The following is a 23061-nucleotide window of genomic DNA, read 5'->3' on the forward strand; positions in this document are numbered from 1 at the left end:
CAGATGGTCAATAAACACAGGAAACGATGTGCTCATTCTAACTTATAATTGTGAAACGTGAATTACAAATATAACTAGATACCATTTTACATCAGCAGAATGTCCAAAGTACACCCCATCAATCATAAAATCACAGATGGAGAGGATAAACCAAAATTCTTATTCTGATATGATATATACAATATACACAACTCCACTTATGAAGTATCCTCACCAAAAACCAATTTGATTTTGAATCTGATTAAGTTTCATGATTTAAATATCATGCTGCGTGAAATAGGAGGGATGTAGGAATATGTTGGATGACATCATAGCCATGTGTTGGGAAAGGTCATCAGAAAGATGTGACCCCAGGTTTGGCCTTCAAGCTGGACCCGGGCATTCAGCGGCTGCTCACTCCCTCCCTGTCCTTGAAATGTGCCCTCTGCTTGCCTTCCCCAATCTAGAAGCTGCCCAGGGACACAGCCTGGAGACAGTCATGCAATGTTGAGACCACATGGACTGTGTACATGACCAAGCCCAGTTAAACTTCTGGGTAAACTTGTAAGATTTGGTGGGTGGGTACGGAAATCTACTTGTCTTACAGCCTTCGATGTAAGTTTCTTTGCTTATTGAACCTGCTGCCCACCAGTCTGGAGCGGTCTGCCTCTTTGGTTTCTCCCTTCCCTGCTTGTGGTGGCGGTGGTGCTGGGGTAAGGTGGTGATTTCACGTTTCACCCAGGAAGCTCCCTGGGAGGCTGCAAACCAACAGCGGAAGAGTGAGCCAGGAGACCAAAGAAATGGGCTGTAGGAAAGAGGGATCCACAGGGGGAGATCTCAGGTGGGCCCTCCACCTCTCCGTGGGCAGGCGTGGCCGATGTGTGGGATGCCTGTGGGGCAATGCATGAGTACGGGGGCGCCCTGAGAACGCCGGCTGCTGCCATGCGCTGTTTAAGGAACTGTGCAGAGTGCCCTGTGACAAAGAAGGGAAACTTGTGGCTGCCACGGGGGGCTGACCTCTACTGGGGGCAGTTCAGGCTGGGCATCGATGCCCAACTAGAGGCTGAAATGAAAGTTAAAACGTTAAAGGAAGAGCTGAGGTACGGAAGGATGTGCAGTATCCACTGCTCTCTAGCTCTGGGCTGACACACAGGGTGGGAGAGCAGGTTGGTAAGTTTAGAGACCTGAGCTTGTGACAAAACCTGGTTAGGATACCAAGAGGTGGAGTTTCTAGGAAGAAGAAGAAAAAGAGGAGGATGTTGAAGTGATTGATGAGAAAAGAACAAAAAGCCTCTTGCCATCTGACTCCTAATACAAAGGGAAGCTTTAAATAACAATTACCCCAAAGCCTAGGAGAAAACTTACATTTGTTCTCTGTCCCTTGTGGTTGTAAATCTTACTGTGTTTTTAAAACGTAAACACCCCAGGAGTTAAACAAAACATTGCCCATAGATACTAAAAAAAAGGGGGTGGGTGAATGGATGGAGGGCTTTTTCATAAAAGTTCTCTTGCCAAAATCGATTTGTAAAAGAACTAAGGTTTTGTTTTGCTTTTTTTGTTTTACAAAGCTAGTAGAAATAATAAGGATGAAAAAAAATCAGTGTATATAAAAAGTAGAATGTGTGTTTCTGGTAAAAGAAGGGTGAGATGCACTTCTGGTAAAGAAAATAAAATGTGTTTTGTTTTGTTTTTAGATAAAAAATGTTGCACAACGTAAAAGCTGAGAATTATGCTTTATTGGAGGACATTAGTGAGGAACTGTTGCAAAGAGGTAAGGGAGGAGCCTAAATATAGGAGTTTTTGCAACAAACAAACAAACCAAAACAAACACACAAAAACTATGTAGTCAAACCTCAAAAGATTACTGCTAATCACAAAAACAGACATCTCAAGTTAATGATTTTAGTGCTTTTCTATGTATGGGAAGATGCAAGCATCTGGGTTCACTGAAATTTTTCCACTGATATGCACTTAACTATCTAGGGCCAGTATCCTGTTTTTTCCATTCTGAATTCCCCTCAGGGTGCACCATCAGGGGTGACTGTGGTAGCTGATGGACTGATGGTGGGGAACATTTGTTGTTTACTGGAATGTCAGACATCTTTTTGTCCACAGATATAAAGGACATGTTTTAAATTAAAAAGATAATAATTTTGTCCTAAAATAAAATTATTATTTCAAAATTTAAAAAGATAAAACCTAATGAGATATAAAAAGTTACAAAATGTTTATGGAAATCACAAAAGATTTGTAAAATCACAAGTTTTGTAAAAATCAAAAGATTTGTGAAGGAAAAACCTTTAAAAATTTATTTGTGGTCAAGCTAAGATTAAACTAAATTATTTAAATTTAAGAAAAAATTAATGTCAAAAGTACATGGTACAAAATTAAAATTTGGTTTTCTCTCTGTTAAAAGAATAAATTTTTCTTAGATTATTACTCTGCTTTTTAAAAAATTGTGAACAAAGGTTTTTCTTTACCTTTAATATAGTCTGCCCAGAATACAAAGATTTTGTGTTTAAAAAATTTTTATCAGCTCTTTAACCATGGCTATTTTAAAGTCTTTTATCATTTACAGACAGTTATTGTTTTACTGTGATGCTTTTACAAAGGTGTTTCTACAAAGGTGCTTCACCTTCAAAGAGATTTATAAAAAAAAAAAAAAGCTCCAACAAGTACACATTTCTGATGACTAAGATCAACTTGCCTTCACATGGGAAAGACAATAATAAACCTTTCAAGTGCTTCCCCCAGGTTACCTACACAGGTTACACATATGTCATGGGATGGTAACCCAAGACCTGTCCCTGGTCTCCTTCCTCACATTAGTAAAACGGGCCAGTTACATTAATGATATAATATTAACACGTGAAGACTTGCCTCTGTTGCAGGACACTTTGTAGGTTTTGCTGAAACATGTGGGAAAAAAAGAAAAAACAAAAGATGGACAGTGAACCCGGGGAAAATTAAAGCTCCAGACACCATATAAGGTTCTGAAAGTCATTTGGTCAGATAAGATGCAAGTTATCCCCAACACGGTTTTTGGTAAAATACAAGACTATACAACTCCTAAAAATGTAAAAGAATATAAGCCTTTGTAGGGGGTTGGGGTTTTAGAGAACTTTTATTCCCCGCTTGCCACAATGCCTCCAACCCTTATGCCACCTGGTAAAAAAAAAAGGACATGTGTGCAACTGGGGGTCAGAGCAGTAAGCCACCTTTAAAAAATAAAATATACTAGTAAAACAGATTAAAGCTCTGGACATCTCCCAAGCAGGACTACATTTGAGTTAGATGTGTCTGTGAATCCACAAGGTCTGGGTCAGATACTATGACAGAGATGACAAAAGAGGAAAATGTCCCTAAGATTTTGGTCCCAACTCTGAAATGGGACAGAACCCCAACCTAGAATCCTATAACCAGTAAAAATATGGAATGAAGGAGAAATCAAGACATGCTCAGATGAAAAACTAAGAGAATTTGTCGTTGGTAGATGTATCCTAAAAGAATGGGTAAAGGAAGTTCTCTAAACAGAAATCAAATGATCAACATTGGAGTATCAGGAGGGAAGAAAGAATGTGGTAAGAAAAATTATGGATAAATACAGTAGGTTTTGCTTCTCTTCTTGAATGTTCTAAATTATGTTTGACAGTTAAAGCAAAAGTTATAACATTGTTTAATGTGGTTCTAAATGTATGTAGAGGAAGTACTTAAGACAATTATGTTATAAATGGTGAAGGGTAAAGAAATGTAAAGGGAAATAAAGCAAACCTAAATGTGTATGCACCAAACAAAAGAGGTGCTCAATATATAAAGCAAAAACTGATAGAACTGAAAGAAGAAATAGACAAATGCACAATTTTAGCTGAACACTTCAACAATTGATAGAACAACTAGACAGAAAAGCAGCAAGCATATAGAAGACCTCAACAACACCATGAATCAATGGGATCTAATCAACATTTATAAATTACTCCATTCAACAATAGAATGCATTCTTTTCAAGTGTACATGGAACATATACCAAGATAGACCATATCCTGAGCCATAAAACAAACCTCAATAAATTTAAAAAGAATTGAAATCATACAGAGTATGTTATCTGCCTACAATGGAATCAGACTAGAAATTAATAACTGGAAGAATAATAGGAAATTTTCCAGACATGTGGAAAGTAAATAATATATTTATAAATAATCAATGTAGTCCCAAGGGAAATCAATGCATACATTGAACTGAATGAAAATTAAAAATACAACATCTCAAAATTTGTGGGACACAGCTAATGCAGTGCTGAGAGAAAAATTTATGGCATTAAATGCAAATACATCAGGAAGGAGGAAAAGTACCAATAATCTAAGCTTCTGACTCAAGAACCAAGAGAAAGAAGAGCAAAATCAACCGCAAGCAAGCAGAAGGGAGGAATAATAAAGATAGGGACAGAAATCATTGAAATTGAAAACAGGAAAACAATAGAGAAAATCAGTGAAACAAAGAGCTGGTGCTTTGCAAAGATTAATTGACAAACTTGTAGAGACCAACAAATTTAAAAAGAGAAAAGACATAAATTTCCAATATCAGGAATGGAACAGGGGATATCACTAAAAATATCAAATGGATAATGAGGGAATACTATGAACAAATTTACACACATACATCTGACAATTGTGATGAAATGAAACAATCCCTTGAAAAACACAAACTACCACGATTTCCTGGATATGAAACAGTAAAAAGTGAGCCATGCAAATGCCTGGGGAATGACCATTCTAAGCATATGAACAAGCAAATCCAAAGGGGCTGAGTTTGGGCAGGCTTGGTGTGTCTGAGAAACAGCAAGGGGGCAGTGTGGGTGGAAAGCAGTGAGTGAGCTGGAGAATACTGGGAAAGAAAATTGGAGAAGTAGCCAAAAGCCAGATCGTATAAGACCTTATAGTTTGTGACTTTATTTTACATGGCTGTTTTTGAGTGGAATATGGACATGATCTGATTTGTGATTTGAAAGGATCACTCTGGCTGTCATGTGGAGGCAAGTGTGAAAGCAGGGAGCTGTTGGGAAGGTATTATAGTAGTCAAGATGACATGATGTTGACCATCTTTTCATATGCTGATCTGCCATCTATATATTTTCCTTGGTGATGTGTCCAGGTCTTTTGCCCATTTTTTAATTGGGTTGTTTGCTTTCTTATTGTTGAGTGTTAAGAGTTCTTTGTATATTTTGGATAACCGGACTCTATCATATATAACTTTGGCAAATATTTTTTCCTAGTCTGGACTTGTCTCATTCTCTTGACCTTTATTATCTTTAATGTCCATGGGGCCGGTAGTAATGGCCCCTTTTTTATTTCTGATATTAGTAATTTGTGTCTTCTCGCTTTTTTACTGGTTAGCCTAGGTAAGGGTTTGTCAATTTTATCGATCTTTTCAAAGAACCAACTTTTGGTTTCATTGATTTTCTATCAATACCCTGCTTTCAGTTTCATTGATTTCTGCTCTAATTTTTATTATTCCTTCTCTTCTGCTTACTTTGAATTTAATTTGCTCCCCTTTCTTTAGTTTCCTACAGTGGAAGCTTAGTATATTGATTTTAGATGTTTTCTTTTCTAACATTCAATGATATAATTCAGTGTTACAATTTTCCCTCTAAGCTCTGCTTCCACTGCATCCCACAAATTTTGATAGGTTATACTTTCATTTACATTTGGTTCGAAATATTTTGATTTCTCTGGAGAGTTTTTCTTTGACCCATGTGTTATTTAGAAGTGTGTCGTTTAATCTTCAAATATCTGGGGATGTTCCAAAATATTGCCAAGTATTTTAGAATATTTCTGTTACTGATTTAATTGGTTTAATTCTACTGTGGTCTAATACCATATTTTGTATGATGTCTATTCTTTGAAATATGTTAAGGTGTGTTTTGTGGCCCCGTTACATACCTGTCTTTTGATGTACATACGTATGCATGTTTTCTAGGCATGTACCTTGGAGTAAAATTATTTGACTCTAGTAAATACTGATAGACAAGTTTTCCAAAGTGGCTGTAACAATTACACCCCCACTAAGAGTGCACAAGAGTTCCATGTGTTTCACAGCTTTGCCTTTGCTCTGTATTATCAGTTTTAAAATCTGTAGCCATTTTGGTGGGTGTGTAAGCAGTATATCATTGTTGTGTTAAGTTGCATTTCCCTGAATGGTTAACGAAGTTAAGCATCTTTTCACGTACTCATTGGCTATTTCGATTCCTCTTTGGTGCAGTGCTGTGTGTCTTTGGTCCCTTTCCTCCCCCTTTCTGTTAGATTGTGTTTTCCTTATTGCACTGTAGATGTTCTTGCTTTATTCTGAATATGAATTCTTTGTTTGATAAATCGATTGCAGATTTCTTCACCTACTCCCTGGATTGTTTCCAATTCTTTTAATAGTGTCTTTTGATGAACAGTATTTCTTACTTTCAATGGCATCCAGTTTATCAGTCTTTCCCTTTGTGTTTGGTGTTTTCTAGAAGTTGATATCGTTACTATCACCCTGCTTGTACAGAGAAGTTAATTGAGGTGCTTGGCACTGGAGCTCTCAGGACCTGGAGGAGAGTGAGGCAGGCCTCTGGCAGCAATCACTGTCAGGTTCCTGCAAGCGTGCCCAACATGTGCATGACTCTGAGGGTCAATCCCTCCTCAAATGTTGATCCCTAGACGCCTCACCTCAGTCCTGGCCCTCCCAAGGTCTTGAAAGACCTCCCTAGGTTTATCACTTCCTGTCTAGACTAGGCCAAAATAATTTAAATTGGGTTCTCTGAGTTTGGAATTCAGTAGCTAAAAGTCAGTAAAATAGAGCTAAATGATCCTGCTCAGGCTACCAAACACTGGCAGCTGATTAAAGGTACCCAGGCCTCTGATTTGCTTAAAAGGTTCTCAATTTTCCTGAATAGGTGACTTTGAAGGAGCTCCACTCTTAGAGTTTGAGAAGCAGAAGAAAGAGGGTCTCAGGAGCCTCCCAGGAACTTGAGAGGGTTGCGCGCCCCGGACTGGCAAGTGAGGGGCGGGGGTGTGTTTCTGCAGAACCGAGGCGCCGCAGGCTTTTAAATGGGGCATCCATGAAAACCCGGATCCAGGATCGCTGGGCCTGGACGCGCCGAGGGTTATCCCCTTTCCCAAATCTCCTCTCCGAGTCTTCGCCTGAACTCCGGCCGGGCGCAAACTGAAAGTGAAAAACCGCGGGGCTGCAGCCGGCCGTGGGAGCCTACTTCTCCGTGACGAGGTGAGTGTGAACCTCTGGGTCTTTCCTGGCTTGAGCAGTGGCTTGGTGGGAGCAGAGTCTCGGTGCCGAGAAACGAAAAGAGACTTGGCCGACGCGCGCGGGAGCTGGGACGCTGCCCACCGGACTCACAGCCGTAGGAAACCTCTTTGTGCCCAGACGGGAGTGTGTGTCGAGGAAGGCGGAGTAGTATGCTGAGAAAGAATCCAAGTCTGCTTTGGGAAACCCTGGGCAGTGCTTTCCAGGGACACTGCCTGAGATGCAAACCCATCTGGCTGCTGAAAAGCACAGGTGGGAGGCGGGTGATGAGCAGGGGCCTCGGCGGGAGCCCCGGGAAGCGCGCGGGTTCCGTCGCCTCCACCCCTACCCCCCTCCCAAGGAAGGTTTTCCTGTACCTCCCCCTCTGCCACGATCTTCCCAGCCCCACCAATTCCAGAACCTAACTCCGCCTCTGTGCTTTGTGAACGGCTTCCTTCTTCCCCGTGTCTTGACTGAGAATCACTTGTTGCTAATTTTGTGTGCTGAAGTAGGAGCGATTCTGGCTGTCGAGCTGTAGAGAGCATTGCGTATTTAACGGAGAAGATGCTTCGCGAGAGTCCCCGGCACTGCAGGCTTTGCTTATCATATGCAAGCCATTTCTTAAGTATTTTTGCACCTGATTAGCGCCCTCAGAACTCAGCTAGTGTAATGTATAAAAAGAACATTGGTGTGATTTTAAGACATTTTGGGGAGATCCTTTAACGCTTCTTTAATATACAGCAAATGCCACGCAAAATAACTGTTTTGCTCCAGCAGGCCCCAACTGTCACAGCGCCCTGCGTTAGTCAGGTAGAGTAGTATGCATGTCATGACTTGGATTGTTCATGTCATTTGAGGGCTGCTTGTAATTTTGAATCTGGCAAGTTGGTCTTCAGGACCTCAATCTCCTTATACATCCTTCCTTCTCTGAAGATGAGACACCCTAGAAGCTCATGACCACTGGTGAGCTTATTAGTGATGTCACTCTACAACTAGGGCGTTGTTTCTCCTGCCTGGTCCACGTGGTCTCCCAAGGGGGACTCTTTAAGTGGGTCCTGGCTACTATCTGCATTGAACAAGCGGTCCAGGTATTTGCACAATAAAGGGGCAGAGCCACCAATCTAGCCTCAATGTTAGAACTTTCCCCCTCTCCTGCCTGTAAGCCAGAGGCAATGTCCTAGCATCCGAGGATCATGTAGGTCTGCCCCATTTTTGAAATTGCTGTCCTGACTCTTCATTTGCTGCCTTCCTGCTAGATGGCAGTGTGTAACAGTGAATTTAAATATACAGTCTCCGCTGTTACTGTTCTATGGCTCATCTTAAATTCTTCAACTAAAAAAAAAAGTAGATTTCAAGTTTTATCTTAAAACAACCTTTTTGAAAAAAATTCACACTAGGGTTAAAGTTAGGAAATAAAGAAAATGAACGTATTGTTTGGACAAACAATGATGTGATTCATATATGTGTAATTATTGCTCAGTTTGCAGACATTTCCAACCCATATTTAAATGCTCTCTAAATTTGGAATGTAAAGAGTTGATTTCAGTAAGAAGTCTAGTACCTAATTCAATTACCAGCATTCTATGATAAACATTTGTAATAGGGTTCTTGACCATGAGTTTTTAAACATTAAAAAAGAATGTTTATCTTTATTTACAGTATTTTTCAGATATTGAGAATAAAATTTGAGTTTTCAGAAGTTAATGTTGAATTACTCAAAAGGAGAATAAAGATCAAGTAATCCTAAAACTTGTCATATAGAAATATTTCTTGTTTTATATATTTCCAGAAATCTTTAGTTTGTGATGACTCAGAATGTCTTGATCACTGTCTCTTTACTTGATTAATTTTTCTTCTATGTGGTGCTCTTGGGCACTATTCATGAGATCAGAGAGTTTAGTTTTGGGATGCAACCTCAGAAGATCATCTGGTCCAGCCCTTCGTCTTTAGGCATCTGAAGTATTAGCCAGATTTTGTCATTGTTAATCGGTCCCTCACTCATGATTACATGAATGATCAAAGCAGTGAGGGCCTTTAATTCACAACCTTTTGCCAGGAAGGAAAATTGTTACTGAGTAACCAGTAAGCCCTTGTTGGAGAAAGAACAGTTACAAAGAACACCTTCCAAGGAAAAAGACGAGAAAGAAAGAGTCGTGTTCTCGAAGCGCTTGTTCAGCTCTTAGTGTGACACAGAGTTTTCCCAGTCTTGGACCCTCTCCTCCATTTAAAAAACCTATTTTTTTGGAATGCTTTTATTTGAGTCTTTTTATTTAGTTGTCTGTCTGGGTTTGTTTTTATCTAGTTTCTACATTAAGTAGACCCACTAAGTGAGATTGTATAAATACTGTATAATTTGAGTGCTTCAGTATGTGTCTGGAATTTAAGAATGGCATCACCTTCAGTTCTGCAATAGAAAAGTAAAGGTGCTCGTGCTACAACTTCCTTCCCCCAGTTAATCACCCCTGTTAATCACCAGTCTTGATTCATGAGGCTGTCAGTATCCCTTTCTCTCTCATTATTCTCTTTGTTTCTCCTGCAATGTGTGCTTGGCCAAGAGGATCACCTTCCCAGATAGAAATCTGCAAGCCAGAGCACTCTACTTAAAAATAAATACTCAGCAAAATCTGAAGTCTATTAAAAAAGGTTGAGGAACACATTAACACAAATAAATGTTAATAAAGAAAACTGGATGAAAGTGGAAACTGTGGAACCATCACACCATGCTCATCAGGCCAAGGGACAGTCTTCTGATAATTAACAACATTGGTCAACTTTTTTTTTTGTTTACATTAGTCAACTTTTTAATGTTCGACAGTTTTATATGTACCCAATAAAGCAGCTTTAAAGAGTTTCCTAAAACCCCCCAGCGTTCTCTCCACTGCTGTGATAGAAACAAGCACAAGGTATGGATCTAGATCTCCTGACTTGGTACTAGGGAGGAGTAACCCTACCCAAAGCAGGTAGCCTTGAACATCCAGGAGAATGGCTATGGTAGTGAAAGAGGTATGGGTGTTGTAGGTAGGGACCAGAGCACAGAACAGGAAGCTGTATCCCAGGAACAGCCAGAACAAAGGGTATGTGTGGTAGAAGCTAGAGAAGTAGGGCGGGGTCCAGGGAGTCTTGTTTCCTAAACTGATGAATTTGGTCTTTATCGTGAACTCTTTGGGAAGCCATTGATGGATTTTAATCAGAGGAGAGATATCCAGTCTACATTCCAACAACATCTCTACAGCTGAATGGAGGATGCTAGTGGGTCAGACTGGTAGAAATCCCAGTTATCAAGCTTTTGAAGTCACCAAGTAGGAATGGATGAGGAGTGTCCGTGAGGACAAGTAGAATTGAAGAGAGTTAGTTAAAAATTGCCTGGAGAGTTGTCCGGAGGCCCTTAGACCTTCCCATCTGCCTGCCTTGTCATCAGCCTTTCCCAGGACAGCACCCCACTTAAAGGGACGCTCTGAGGATTTACCCGCCATAAAATGAAAACAGGTTGGGAGAGTCAACTTATTTGAAAATGGCACTTTGGTGTGAATAATTTGTTTGGTAATTAGATACATTCCTTTGAAAGGCTCTCCCTGATATACCCTTAAACTCAGTTAAGACAGTCGCTCATTAACCCAAATGACTCACCAATCACTAGAGAAGAGATGATCCAAGGAGGCTTCCCAGAGCTCCCCGGTGTGTGTCACCTAGGGTTGGCTTCTCATTTTACACTCAGAGACACAGGGCGGAAGTCTTCTTAGTCCCATTTCTGAGACCCTTAACCTGCACCTTGGGCCGGCCCTGTGTGGCTGACGTTTGAAGCTGGTATCCTCAGGCTGCTAATTCACTTTAAGATGTTCAGTCTCTCTTCTGTCCATTTTAATTCAAAGTAAAGTGGACAACGCTGAAATTATTTTGGAGTGAAAGTGTTGCTGGTTTTGATGGAATAGCATTTGCAGGAGTGTGAGATGGTCACGCTCAGCTCCAGACCCCTCTCTGGGCAGCAGATGGCCGGCCCCAGGCCGTGCACACAGCCGTACGATGCATTTCAGGGCTCAGTGCTTGGGTCAAGAGGGTCGGTTAGTAAGTCCATTTCAGATGTTATCTGCATGGTTGTCTGAACAAACACACACTACTCCAGCCTGGGAAGGACTGTTCTGGGGCACTCTCTTGGAGGACTCTGAGATTCACCCTGGGGGCAACGATGAAACAGAAGGGAGCTTTCTTCTTGGGGACCCATTGGAGTTCCATTGTATTGGAGCTTGTTGGCCTTCACGGTGCTCTCTGCAAGCCCATCTGTCCCACCAGCCGGGGAACTGCTTACTTGATGAAAAACTCCCAGGTAATTAATGCCATAGGTATATTCGGTTGATGTGCCCCAAGGCCTGGTTGATTGCTGCCTGCTCTAAATCATAATACCATCTACACTAGCTGATTCTGTTCTTCAGTGGTGGGTATTTACTCACAGCTCAGTCCTTGAGACCACACTATGTACTTCTGGTTTGGGGAATATAACCTAAATTGAGATTCTTTGGATGGAAGGGAATTTGTAACCTTAAATTCTTCTGTCATAATTTGTACAGCCATGTAAAGACTTAAAAAGGCCCGAGGACAGGTCTGAGCCATGTACTAGCTGTAAAAATATCCCAAACTGTGTCCTCACACACTCTCTCCATCTTTTGTTTTCCTTTATTCCTGACTCTTTTGTACTCTTAACAAGCTGTCACTATTTTCCCCTTCTCTTTCTTTTCCACTGATCTTGGAGTCAGGTGACCTGATTTCTAGACCCACGTCATCTTTAAAAACTATGATCGTGGGTAAATCACTTAAACTTACCAAGGATCTGTTTCCTTATTTGTGGGAACCGAGAATAATAATAATGGCCGTACCTACATTACAAAGTGGTTAATGGATAAGATTGAGCAGAGTGTTATATTGAAAAATCTTTTGAAAATGATTTAGCTTTATATCCATTTAAAGTGGTAATATTATTTCATTACCTAATCTGGGTTACATTAATTATAGTTATAATAAATTGCTTTTGCATATAAAACAAAAAATAGATAACCTTTCTGTTATAAAAGGGAAAGAAATAATGAGTTAACATTTATTCTTTACTGTGAAGAAACTGGGGCTTAGAAAGATTTAGCAACTTGTCCAAATGTATATTACATATAAATAACAGCTAGGATTGGTGCCCAAATGTGCTAGCTCCCCATTTTATGTGATTAATAGCTACTAGCATCTACTGAGTAGAAGGAAAGGCGCTTTTCAGGTTCTTTTGGACTTTTGATACTTTTTTCCCTGGTACATCATCTGACAGAGAGCTTTTGTACACAGGTTTTTTTCTGTGACTTAGGCGGATAAGCTGTGAGTGTTAGTATTATCTGGTGGGAATTTTATAGCCTTTGTGTTAACAAAATATAAAAAGAATGTGTGGGACTTCCCTGGTGGCGCAGTGGTTGAGAGTCCGCCTGCCGATGCAGGGGACATGGGTTCGTGCCCCAGTCTGGGAGGATCCCACATGCCGCGGAGCGGCTGGGCCCATGAGCCATGGCCGCTGAGCCTGCGCCTCCGGAGCCTCTGCTCCGCAGCGGGAGAGGGCACAACGGTGAGAGGCCCGTGTACCACAAAAAAAAAAATGTATGAACTTCGGAGTCTGACTAGTTTCTGGTTGTATTACTCACCAAAGTTACAGTCTTGGGCAAGTTACTTTACTTCCTTCAAATTCAGTTTTCTTACCCTTAAAAATGAGGCTAAAAATTGCTACTTCATGAGTTGTTGGGAGAACTGAATGAGCTCATGCATGCTGAGTACTTAAGAAAGGACGTAATAGGTCACTCAGCAAATATTCGTGATCTCCTTTTCTTTGGCAAAGTATTTCCTCCTTGTGAAGTTCCAGTTGATCTGTCAGTATCATACTTTATATGAATTCAACTTCATTTTCCACTTAAAGCTATGATAAAAATTATAATAATATTTAAACATGAGGATAGCAAACATTTCTTGGCTGTTTATTATGTGTCAGGCTCTGAAATAAGTGTTTTGCCAGTTATATCTCATAGAATTCTCACAGTCACTCTCTGATTAGGCACCTTATTTTCTACATTTTGGGAATTGAATCAAGGAGAGGCTGGGGAGTTGAGGTTTGAATCCTGGCAGGCTGACTCTAGAGCCCGTTCTCTTAGGCGCTGTGGATTGTGAGACTTCCGTGGATGAAAGAAGAAAACTGCGCTTTTGGCTGTTTCTGAGACCAAGAGTTATTTTGTTTCTGAGGAGAAGAAATAGCCTAGACTTAAAAGTTAATTAAGGTAGATGCATGAGAGGGGAGCATACCTTTAAGTCCAAGGCATTTAGCCAGAATTCTACATCTTTTTTATATTTCTCATTGTATCTTCAATTCTGTATCTGAGAGGTGTACAGGCAGATCTTAGGATCAACCCTTGGAGCACTCCCTTCCTCTGGAATGTTGATCCTTGCTTTCCTCTGAACTCCACAGGGTCATTTGCTCAAGACATTTGACCTCAGAGAACCCCGGGAATAAGAGGCATTCTATGGGACTATTTAGTGCATTTAAAAAACTTTTGGAAAAGATCATCCATTTCAGATGGATGGAAATCTTATTTCAAGATGTCCAGAGAACCGTACTGCCCATATAACCCACTGCTTTAGTGCACTTGCCATAAAAGATTAAAGAAATAAATCAGTAATCTGAATTCCTTATGTTGTAGCTGAAGTTGTTTTCCTTGGGGGGAACTGGGGTCAGTTGATCATTTTCCATTTCTAATCAATGCCTGAAACTTTGATTTGTTTGTTCCCTAATTTTTACAGGAGTGGGTGGACAGTCCTGGTTGTTTCTGCTCCACTTCTCTGCTCTTTTGAAACTTAGATAGAAGGAAATGACTACATGTCAATGACTTTTGGAATTCAAGTCTGATGGCAGGGAAAATTAAGTGGAAGCATCATTTTAGTCTCGGGACCTGATTGTCGATCTCTCACTCTCCTGTAATGGACTTTCTGACCTTGGGCAAGTCACTTCACCTCTCTGGTCCTGGTTTCCTCATCTGTGAGTGAGGTATTAGGTCTAAATGATCTCAAAGGCTCCTTTTAGTTTTAAAGCTTTGGGTTTCTACATGGTAACCCTGCAAGACTACATTTATGAAATCTTCTGCACTATGGCTAAAACATTGCTCATTTGTTACAGATTTTTTTTGATGCCTTCTGGTTTAAAGAAACTCCAGCTGCTCTGATGATCGCTTAAGAAGACTGCATGCTGTTCCCTTTCAATGCCAAGCCAGGCCCACTCAGAACCTCAGTTCTCAGTCCTCCATGGAGACCAGGTCCCAGCAGGAATGGCAGTGGAGGAAATTGGCACCCAGATGGTTCCTCCACGTGAAGTTGTCTTGGGCTGCGGGCCGACTCGAGAACACCTGGTAACCAGGCTAGCCCTCTGTCAGTCACCCAGGGCAGGGCAGCATGGTGCGGATTCAGAGGAGGAAGCTTCTGGCATCTTGCCTGTGCATCACAGCCACTGTCTTTCTGCTCGTCACACTCCAGGTACCAAGAATTTGGGTTGTGCAGGGTTGATTCCTGGGCCTTTGCCACCACCCCATTCTCTCCAAGTACTTTACTTTTTGCATCATCTCTCAGGATCAGGATTTTCTATGTAAGCAAGGAAAATACTTTCTTTTTTAACAGACGAAACTGAGGTTCAGTGAGCGGATGTGTCAGGTTTAGTGAGTGGATGTGTCAGGTAGAAAGAAAATCAGTGGGTTAGGGGATCAGTTTGTGACTCTTGCAGGGTACTGGTTTTACAGTAACAGAAGGTAGAGTTCTGTCTGTCTTACTGGGTCAGAATTGGATGGCTTCCTCCAAGTCATGATCCCTTCTGAAAGATACCATTCGTTTTTGTTTTGTTTTGTTTTGTTTTCTTATTTTGGCCCTGCTGTGTGGCTTGCAGGATCTTAGTTTTCTGACCAGGGATTGAACCTGCGCCCTTGGCAGCAAAAACACAGAGTCCTAAACACTGGACCGCCAGGAAACTCCCTTCTGTTTTTTTAAAAATAATTTTAATTAATTAATTATTTTGGCTGTGTTGGGTCTTCGTTGCTATGTGCGGGCTTATCTCTCTAGTTGCGGCGAGCGGGGGCTACTCTTCATTGCGGTGTATGGGCTTCTCATTGCGGTGGCTTCTCTCATTGCGGAGCACGGGCTCTAGGTGCACGGGCTTCAGTAGTTGCAGCACGCGGGCTCAGCAGTTGTGGTGCGCGGGCCCAGCCGCTCCGCGGCATGTGGGATCCTCCCAGACTGGGGCACGAACCCATGTCCCCTGCATCGGCAGGCGGACTCTCAACCACTGCGCCACCAGGGAAGTCCCCGAAAGATGCCATTCTTGAAGAAGTAGTGACTATTCTGAGGACAAGCTGTTGTTCTGCAGAACACACACATCTGCATTAATAGATTTGTCTGTAGTGGGGTAAGTGACCTGAAACGTTTCCTGAGTCCCCCCATTTATTTCATTTAGTTGGTTATTCTCAACTTCATCTGCTGATTTCAAAGTAAAATAAAAGTTTCACAGTGATATTAAAAGTAGAAATACAAGTTGAGATATTTTAGCACCCACTCAAGGACCAGCTGTCAATTTCAAAATCCAAAAGGACTTTTAAAGATTATTTGTGGATGTGAGTATTTCAGACATGGAACTGAAGGAGACAGAAGTGTTCTCTGGGCGTGTTATTCTGGAGGGCTTCCCTTCTCCTCGCTTAGGACTGAATGAGCTTATGCTTATAAAAGGACTTCGGCAGATAGTACTGCCCTGTACTTCCACCACCTTCCACTGCCAGGTTGGGATTCTGGCTCCCTGCTTGTCTGTCTTGGAGGTGGGTATCCAGGACCTGCTTGAACTGGAGGGGCTGAAGTTTTCTGCTTTAGAAATCTCTCTCCTTAAAGCAATCCCTATTATTCGATGTTTTTTTTTTTTATTAAAAAAAATTTTTTAGGCCACGCCCTGTGGCGTGTAGGATCTTAGTTCCCCAACCAGGGAAAAAAACCCGTGCCCCCTGCATTGGGAGCGTGGGGTCTTAGCCACTGGACCGCCAGGGAGGTCCCAGTCCCTATTATTTGGATATGACCTTATACCTCACATAGCAGACTTTGATCAGAAATGTGGAGCAAAATTTGTTTTTGAAGTTATAAACATGGCTTTCTAAACGTGTTTCTTTCAAGTTCCTGGTTGTATATTTGCAGGGAAAGGTTGGGTGAAAAAGAGTGTTTGTAGCTACAAGTCAACTCCATTCCATCAAGGTACTGGGGAATAGCCACATTATTACGTTATCATAAAGAGGTTTAGAAAGCTATTGGCAAGGGCTTTTAGTTTTCAGTGATGGTCTTACTGTTCTAATGATGACTTTGGTGTCACAAGTGATCTGTGCTTTTTTTTTAAAAAAAAAACAGAATTCTCTCTTCCGTTTGGAATACTATGTGGCGTTTGCTGAGTGGCTCTTAATAGCTTTTTTGGCCTTGAATCCCTCAGAGAATCCAGTGAACGTTATAGACCCTCCCCAGGGAGTTACAGACTCTGTATCACCTCAGTGGGCAGGGGCCCTTTTCTGACGCTAAAGGTAACAAATACATAAAGAAGGCACCACCACTGGCTGCTGAGAGTGGGGTCTGCGGGCCACACAGGTAGTGTCCTCTGTTGACAAGTGGGCCAGTTAATACGTGAAAATATGCCTTCTTTTACCGGCTTTATTTATTGTATAGTGTGACTACTAATGTTTTGTTATATATGAAACGGACCAGCCCCTACTTTATACTGCTCTCTCTAACATATTTCTGTAATGCCATGTCAATATCAAACCTTAAAGTTTGATGAAAAGGCAGCACTTTTGGAGAACTACTGCCCCTCTGATTTCACTCAGTCCACCCTGCCCTTCAGATTACTGTGATTGATGACGTAGCTCTCCAGGACCCAGACTCTCTTGAAATAAATTTAAAAACAAGGTTTTAAGTGAGAAGGAGCCCAGTACCTATGCCGTCTCTATGCCATAGTGGATATTATTGGAAATATAAAATCCATGTTATGATTCCTTTAATTGTACTAAAAAGAAACCAATTGGCAATTTATAACTTATTTCCCCCAGAGTGTAATCCCCAGCAATAGCCAGAGAATAACCCTGACTCTCACAGGTTTCATTAAGAGACACAACCACTTCTGGATTCTGTATTTGCCTATGAAATGGAGGAGACATGTATCTGTTATGTGTTCAGTGGAATGAAGCATCCTTGTTGGTAGATATTTTGGAGGCTATGTCCCTACCCTAATCCCTGGAAACTGTGATATGTTACTTTACTTGGCAAAAGGGACTTTGTAAATAGATGGGATTATAGTGACACACCTTGAGGTGAGGAGATAACCCTGAATTATCTGTGCAGGCCCAGTGTAATCACATGAGTCCTTAAAAGAGAAGACTCTCCCCTGGCTGTGTTCAGAGAGAGACACGATAACAGAAGGGTCAGAGACGTGCAACGTTGCTGGTTTTGAAGATGGAGGAAGGGGGCCGTGAGCCAAGAACTGTGGGTGCCTCTAAAAGAAAAGCAAGAAAACGAATTCCCCACCAGAGTTTCCTGAAAAATGGCATAGCCCTGCCAACACCTTGATTTTAGCCCAGTGAGAGCATTTCAGACTTCTGACCTCCAGAATCGTACGATAATAAATTTGCATCATTTTAAGTTGCTCAGTTTGTGATAATTTGTTATGGTAGCAATAGAAAACTAATAAGAAGCTAAATCATCAAGATGAATGGGAGATGTACAGAAGGAAATTAAACAGTCTGACACTGGTAATAATCGTCATCTCTTTTAGGTAGTGGTTGAGCTGGGAAAATTTGAAAGGAAGAAGTTTAAAAATTCTAATTTGAACGACGGACATGCACAAATGGAAGAAGAGCCTATACATCTCCATCCATTCCTTAAGAGAGAAGGACTGACCCTGAATAGGAAAAAAACATTGGCAGCTGATAGCTACCCCATCATGCTCTGGTGGTCCCCACTGACTGGGGAAACTGGAAGGCTAGGCCAGTGCGGGGCAGACACTTGTTTCTTCACCATCAACCGGACCTACCTCCATCATCACAGGACCAAAGCCTTCCTCTTCTATGGTAAGTAGGGCTTTTGCCTTTCTCCCTTAGCTTGCTGACATCCTACTTCAACGCTGAGTTACTGCCTTTCTCCCAAGGAAGAGATGGTGGGCTCCCCTTGAAAGCACTTGACACGCCCGATTTCCTCTGCACTTGCTCTGTGGAAGGCCTGAGCATTGAGCAAATACAATAAATCAGTGAGCTGGACCAACAGAGGGGTGGTTGGCTGGGCCACTTGGTATTTATGGGGGAGAAGACCTAGTTCTTTTCACCTTTTCACAGTTGGGTGTTGTGCTTACTGAATTTGTTATTTAGGAATTGGCTATTGATTATACTGCTGATATCAATTCAGAATGTCATCTGTGATAATGGCCAGGAGATTTTGATGACCATAACAGATGTTTAATTGGACATAAGCTCAGCACAGTATGATTTCATTACTCAGAAATAAAAATAAAAAGATTGTTCAACATCGGCTTTCAAGAGCAAGTTGGTATTCATCACTTCCCGAGGCTGATTATATGTCATGCTGGCATTGAAGGGCAGCCAGACCCAGCCAGTTGGAGGTAGCAAGATGCCAACAGCTGTTAGAAAGATGGAGCTCCTGGGTGCTGAGTGATAGGGGCACGGGGGAATACAGATTAGCAAGCTCGACCAAAGATAGGCAAGGTTAATCACTAAAGTTAGGAAGTCAGTGAAAGGACATCTGCTTTAGAGTGTGGTATGAATGTGTGTGTGTGTGTGTGTGTGTGTGTGTGTGTGTGTGTGTGTGTGTGTGTGTGTAGTGCTGGCTTTGGAGTGGCAGGACTGAGACTGGGCTGTAGGGCTGAGTCATCCTCAGTGATCTGCCCAACAACAACTTAAATAAAGCAGAAAATGGGCTCGGCAGGAATCAGGCGGTGTATGTGCCCCACCGTTGGTCAGGGCTGCAGAGCAATGGGCACTCATGCCTGGTAGAGGTGAGGAGGCAGGGAATTCCAGGCACTTACGCATCCAGATGTGGTGGAGTCCAGAGCCTCCAAAGGCCTGCAGGTGTCCCCATGCACTTGCTTTCCTCCTCTGCTCTTAGAGGGGAATCAGTGTAGGTCTGAGGAGTGAGGGCTGTTTGTACAGGGCCAGGCTGGCGGCTGATTTTTTCTGAGGGGCAAACAACCATCTGAATAGTGTCAGATGCTTATTTTGAGCATCACTTGATTTCAGGTCCCACTGAAGGTGTAATGTAACATATGGGATTGCATCCTGATACCTTTTTCTAAAATCCAAAGAATTCTGAATTCTGAAACACATAAATCTCTGAGAGTTTGGATAAGGGACTATAATCCTCTAGGGGTGTTTTGAGGTGAAGCAACATTAAATGTATGAGTTTAATTTCCCAAATTTTACGAGGAGCCCCTAGACATACTTCAGTTAGACACAAAAATATATAGATAATGTAATGGGTACTTATGTACTTACTACATAGCTTAAGAAGTAAAATATTACAAGTAAAATTGAAAGCCTCTATGAGCCCCTCACTGACCCCATCCTGTTTCCTTCCTCCTACCTGGAGGGAATCATGATCCTGAAGTTGGTGTGTGTGTGTGTCTGTGTGTGTGTTTAAACAACATATAATATTTTTTTGTATGTTTTAAAAATTACGTAAATAGTATGATATGTTAACTTTCTCTCTCTGTAACTTACTTTTTCTCTTACATGGTTTTTGAGGTTTGTTAATGTTGGATCCTTATAGCTCCAGTTCACCCATTTTACTGTTGTATAGAATTCCATTGTATTTATATATCACACTTCATTTAACCATTTTCCTATTGTTGGACATTTAGGTTGTTTTAAAAAAACTTTCTTATGACAAAAAATGCTACAGTAAACGATCCATGTACATGTGTGAGCTTTCATGAGGATTCATACCTAGCAGTGGAATTATTTGTTATGAATTTCCAGACCAATATCCAGAGTGGTTGTATCACAGTCACTATCATTTAAACGTTTAAAACTTTTTTTTTTCCCACATTGTATAAACCCTTACATTCTCTTTATTCACTGGTCCATTTCTACAACAAATACAACTAAAACACTATATAATAAAATTATTTACAACATTTCCAAATGAGAAGATTCCTTTTGCCCCACTACTGCTATTCAGACACAGTACTTCCACAGCACCATACATTATTAGAAGATCTAAAAATGCTCACCCTGTACTCTAGGCTGCTTAGGAAATGTGAAAACTAATAACATAATCACATTAGCTCCTCTCAATACATGGCAACAGAATAGAAACCTTGAACTTCATCTTGCAACACCAAAAGGGTTCAACAACTCTGCTTTCCCCATTGCACTTTATGAAACAGGTTGCAGGGACCAGGAAAAGGACCACATTATTAAAATGGATTTTAAACAGTCACAGCTCAAAATTGCTTTTTGTAAACTTCACACACATTTACAAGTCGTCGTTCAGCTTGTTTACTTGGATTTTCTTCGCCTGGATTGCACTGCACTGGTTATGTCTTCAGTCGGGCTGAAGGCTGGAGCAGGCCAAGAGGATGGCATATGATGTCCATTTTCCACACTTTCAGAAGCCACAGCTGGCTCTTCAGTTCGGGAGTTTCTTCGGCTTGGAGTTTTGGACTTTTCAGTTATCTCTTTAGGCTCGCTGCTTTGTCTAGAGACTATGGCAGCATTTGCCTCGAGTTCTGGTCTGGGAACAGACCCCTGCAGTGCTGTGGCTGGAGTTTCCTTCGGGACTAAACTCTGTGAAAGGGCTGGTGGTCACTTTGAAAATTCGGGCAGTTTAGGGCCTGAGTTGTCCAGGTTAATTCCTTGTTCTCTAGGCAATGGCTGCTCATCAGCCTCCTCCAGACCAGGTGGGTGAGTACCTGGGGTGTTTAGATCCTGCTGACTATTTTTCTTCTTCCGAGGGGGTTTCTTCTTCTTCAGTTTATTTGCATTGGTATTATTTTGCTTATCCATTACCCCAAAATGGCCTGCAGAGATATCACTCTGCAATAAGTTGACCAACAATGGGCTTGTTAGTGTGACCTCCTTACTGACCGGGAAGCCTCATTCTGACCACAGGACATCTGATTTCCATTGCTCCACTGAAAGGTGCATTGAAAGGCATCCCATGGCCCGAGAAGTGGGTTCCCGAGGCACTGTTTCCCAGCATGGCCTACACTTCGGCAGGGAGGGGGGGACACCATGTTGCTTTGTTGCGTGCTGACGTCAGGCATCATCTGAGACAAGCTGACATCATTATTTGCTGTAGTGGCAGGATTGCCATGCTGCTGGGCCATATGTGGACTGGGTGCCGGTGGCCTCAAGACCTGTCCCTGAGCCTGAGATGGACTGTAGTTCACGGGCCCTTGCTGGGGCAGCATCTGTCCTGACATCTGTCCCGTAAGCCGCACCACGTTTCCTTGCATGTTTGGAGTTGGTCTCCTCGTTATCTGTGCTGGTCCCGACATGACATTAGATTGGTTCCGAGTGTTAAACTGTTGCTTATTCCCCTGCATCTGATCGGTCATAATCTGCTCTATCATTGGGTTCTGTTGAAGCAAAACTTGCCCCTGAGGCCCCATCATCTGGTTATGTGGCGCCATCATTTGTGGGCCCTGCTGGGGAAGCATCTGCTTGGGTGGGGTTGTCCTCTGGGACGAGAGCCCAGGATTTTGGCTCTGAGGATCCACTGTCATCTGACCCTGCTGCATAATAAGCTGGGCCCTTGAAAGGATCATAGGCTTCTGAGGGTTCAAGGGACCTTGTTGCTGGGCCTTCTGGCCCTGGGAGGGCAAGATCTGCTGGTACATGCTCATCACCTGAGATGGTGGGCCCTGCTGGGGCTGGCCTTGCACGTTGCCCAGGTTCACCTGAGGAACCCCAGAACTACCAGTCTGTTGGCTGTTCGTGTTGCCATGAGTTGCCATGAGGCTGGGCTGCGTCATATTTGGTGGCCCGTGGGACACCTGCATCTGGTTTTGAGGAGGACCAGCTCCTTGACCACCTGCATGCTGGACATGTTGATTTACTTGCAGCTGAGGGGCTCCTGAATTTCCAGGGGTAGTTGCTGTGGTCGAAGGCACCTGACCTTGCATGAAGTTCGGATTGGCCTGTCCTGTTGCGAAGCCAGGTGGGAGGCGTTTAGGCATTCCTGGACCACCTGCCATGGGAAAGCCCGCCTCCATCCTAACTGACTTTCCAGCTCCCATGGGTCCATTCATTCTCACGTTTCGGCTTTGGTTCTGAGCCAAAGCCAGGTTGATAGCACCTTCCCCTTCAGTCTGAATGGAGAGAATTCCCAGATCCTGAAGCTGCTGGTTGTTGCTCTGAGTCAGGATCCGTAGCCGCTCCGCTGCTTCCCGGGAGATGTTGAATGTCACTGTTCCAGGCCTCTACCTCTGTACCTTTAGCTTGCTGGATTCCATGTGTAATAAATCGGGTACTTTCTTCAATATTGTGTCCAATTTCCATTTGAAGTCTTTATCATCTGTATTTCCTTTGAAGGACACAAAGATTGTGGAATCCTCCAAAATACTATCACTTTTTGAGTCATCACCTTCTAGTCCAGAGTCAAAGTCCATCTCTGAGTCCTCCACTGTTGATGAACACAGGGGGTATAGATATCTTCTAAGTTTGGAAGGTCATCCATAACCATGGTGAATATTATTCCAGAAGCATATGCCAAGTAGACAATAAAAATACCCAA

The 23061-nt window shown here is 42.2% G+C and overlaps 1 protein-coding gene and 1 pseudogene across 1 annotated transcript in view; one reads left to right on the forward strand and one right to left on the reverse strand.

Annotated features, from left to right (window-relative positions):
- Positions 1 to 7165: 7165 nt before the first annotated feature.
- FUT10 (fucosyltransferase 10) overlaps positions 7166 to 23061 on the forward strand; it is an 84358-nt gene continuing 68462 nt past the window's right edge. Inside the window, exons 1-3 of the mRNA XM_065899919.1 lie at positions 7166 to 7230; positions 14429 to 14781; positions 18089 to 18383. Of these exons, the coding sequence (XP_065755991.1) occupies positions 14701 to 14781; positions 18089 to 18383 (376 nt within the window). The 5' untranslated portion in view covers positions 7166 to 7230; positions 14429 to 14700. The remainder of the gene's footprint in view (positions 7231 to 14428; positions 14782 to 18088; positions 18384 to 23061) is intronic.
- On the reverse strand, positions 20823 to 23010 carry LOC136141878 (nuclear receptor coactivator 6 pseudogene; annotated as a pseudogene).

This window comes from Phocoena phocoena, chromosome 21, assembly GCF_963924675.1.
Source record: "Phocoena phocoena chromosome 21, mPhoPho1.1, whole genome shotgun sequence".
NCBI classification, from domain to species: domain Eukaryota; kingdom Metazoa; phylum Chordata; class Mammalia; order Artiodactyla; family Phocoenidae; genus Phocoena; species Phocoena phocoena.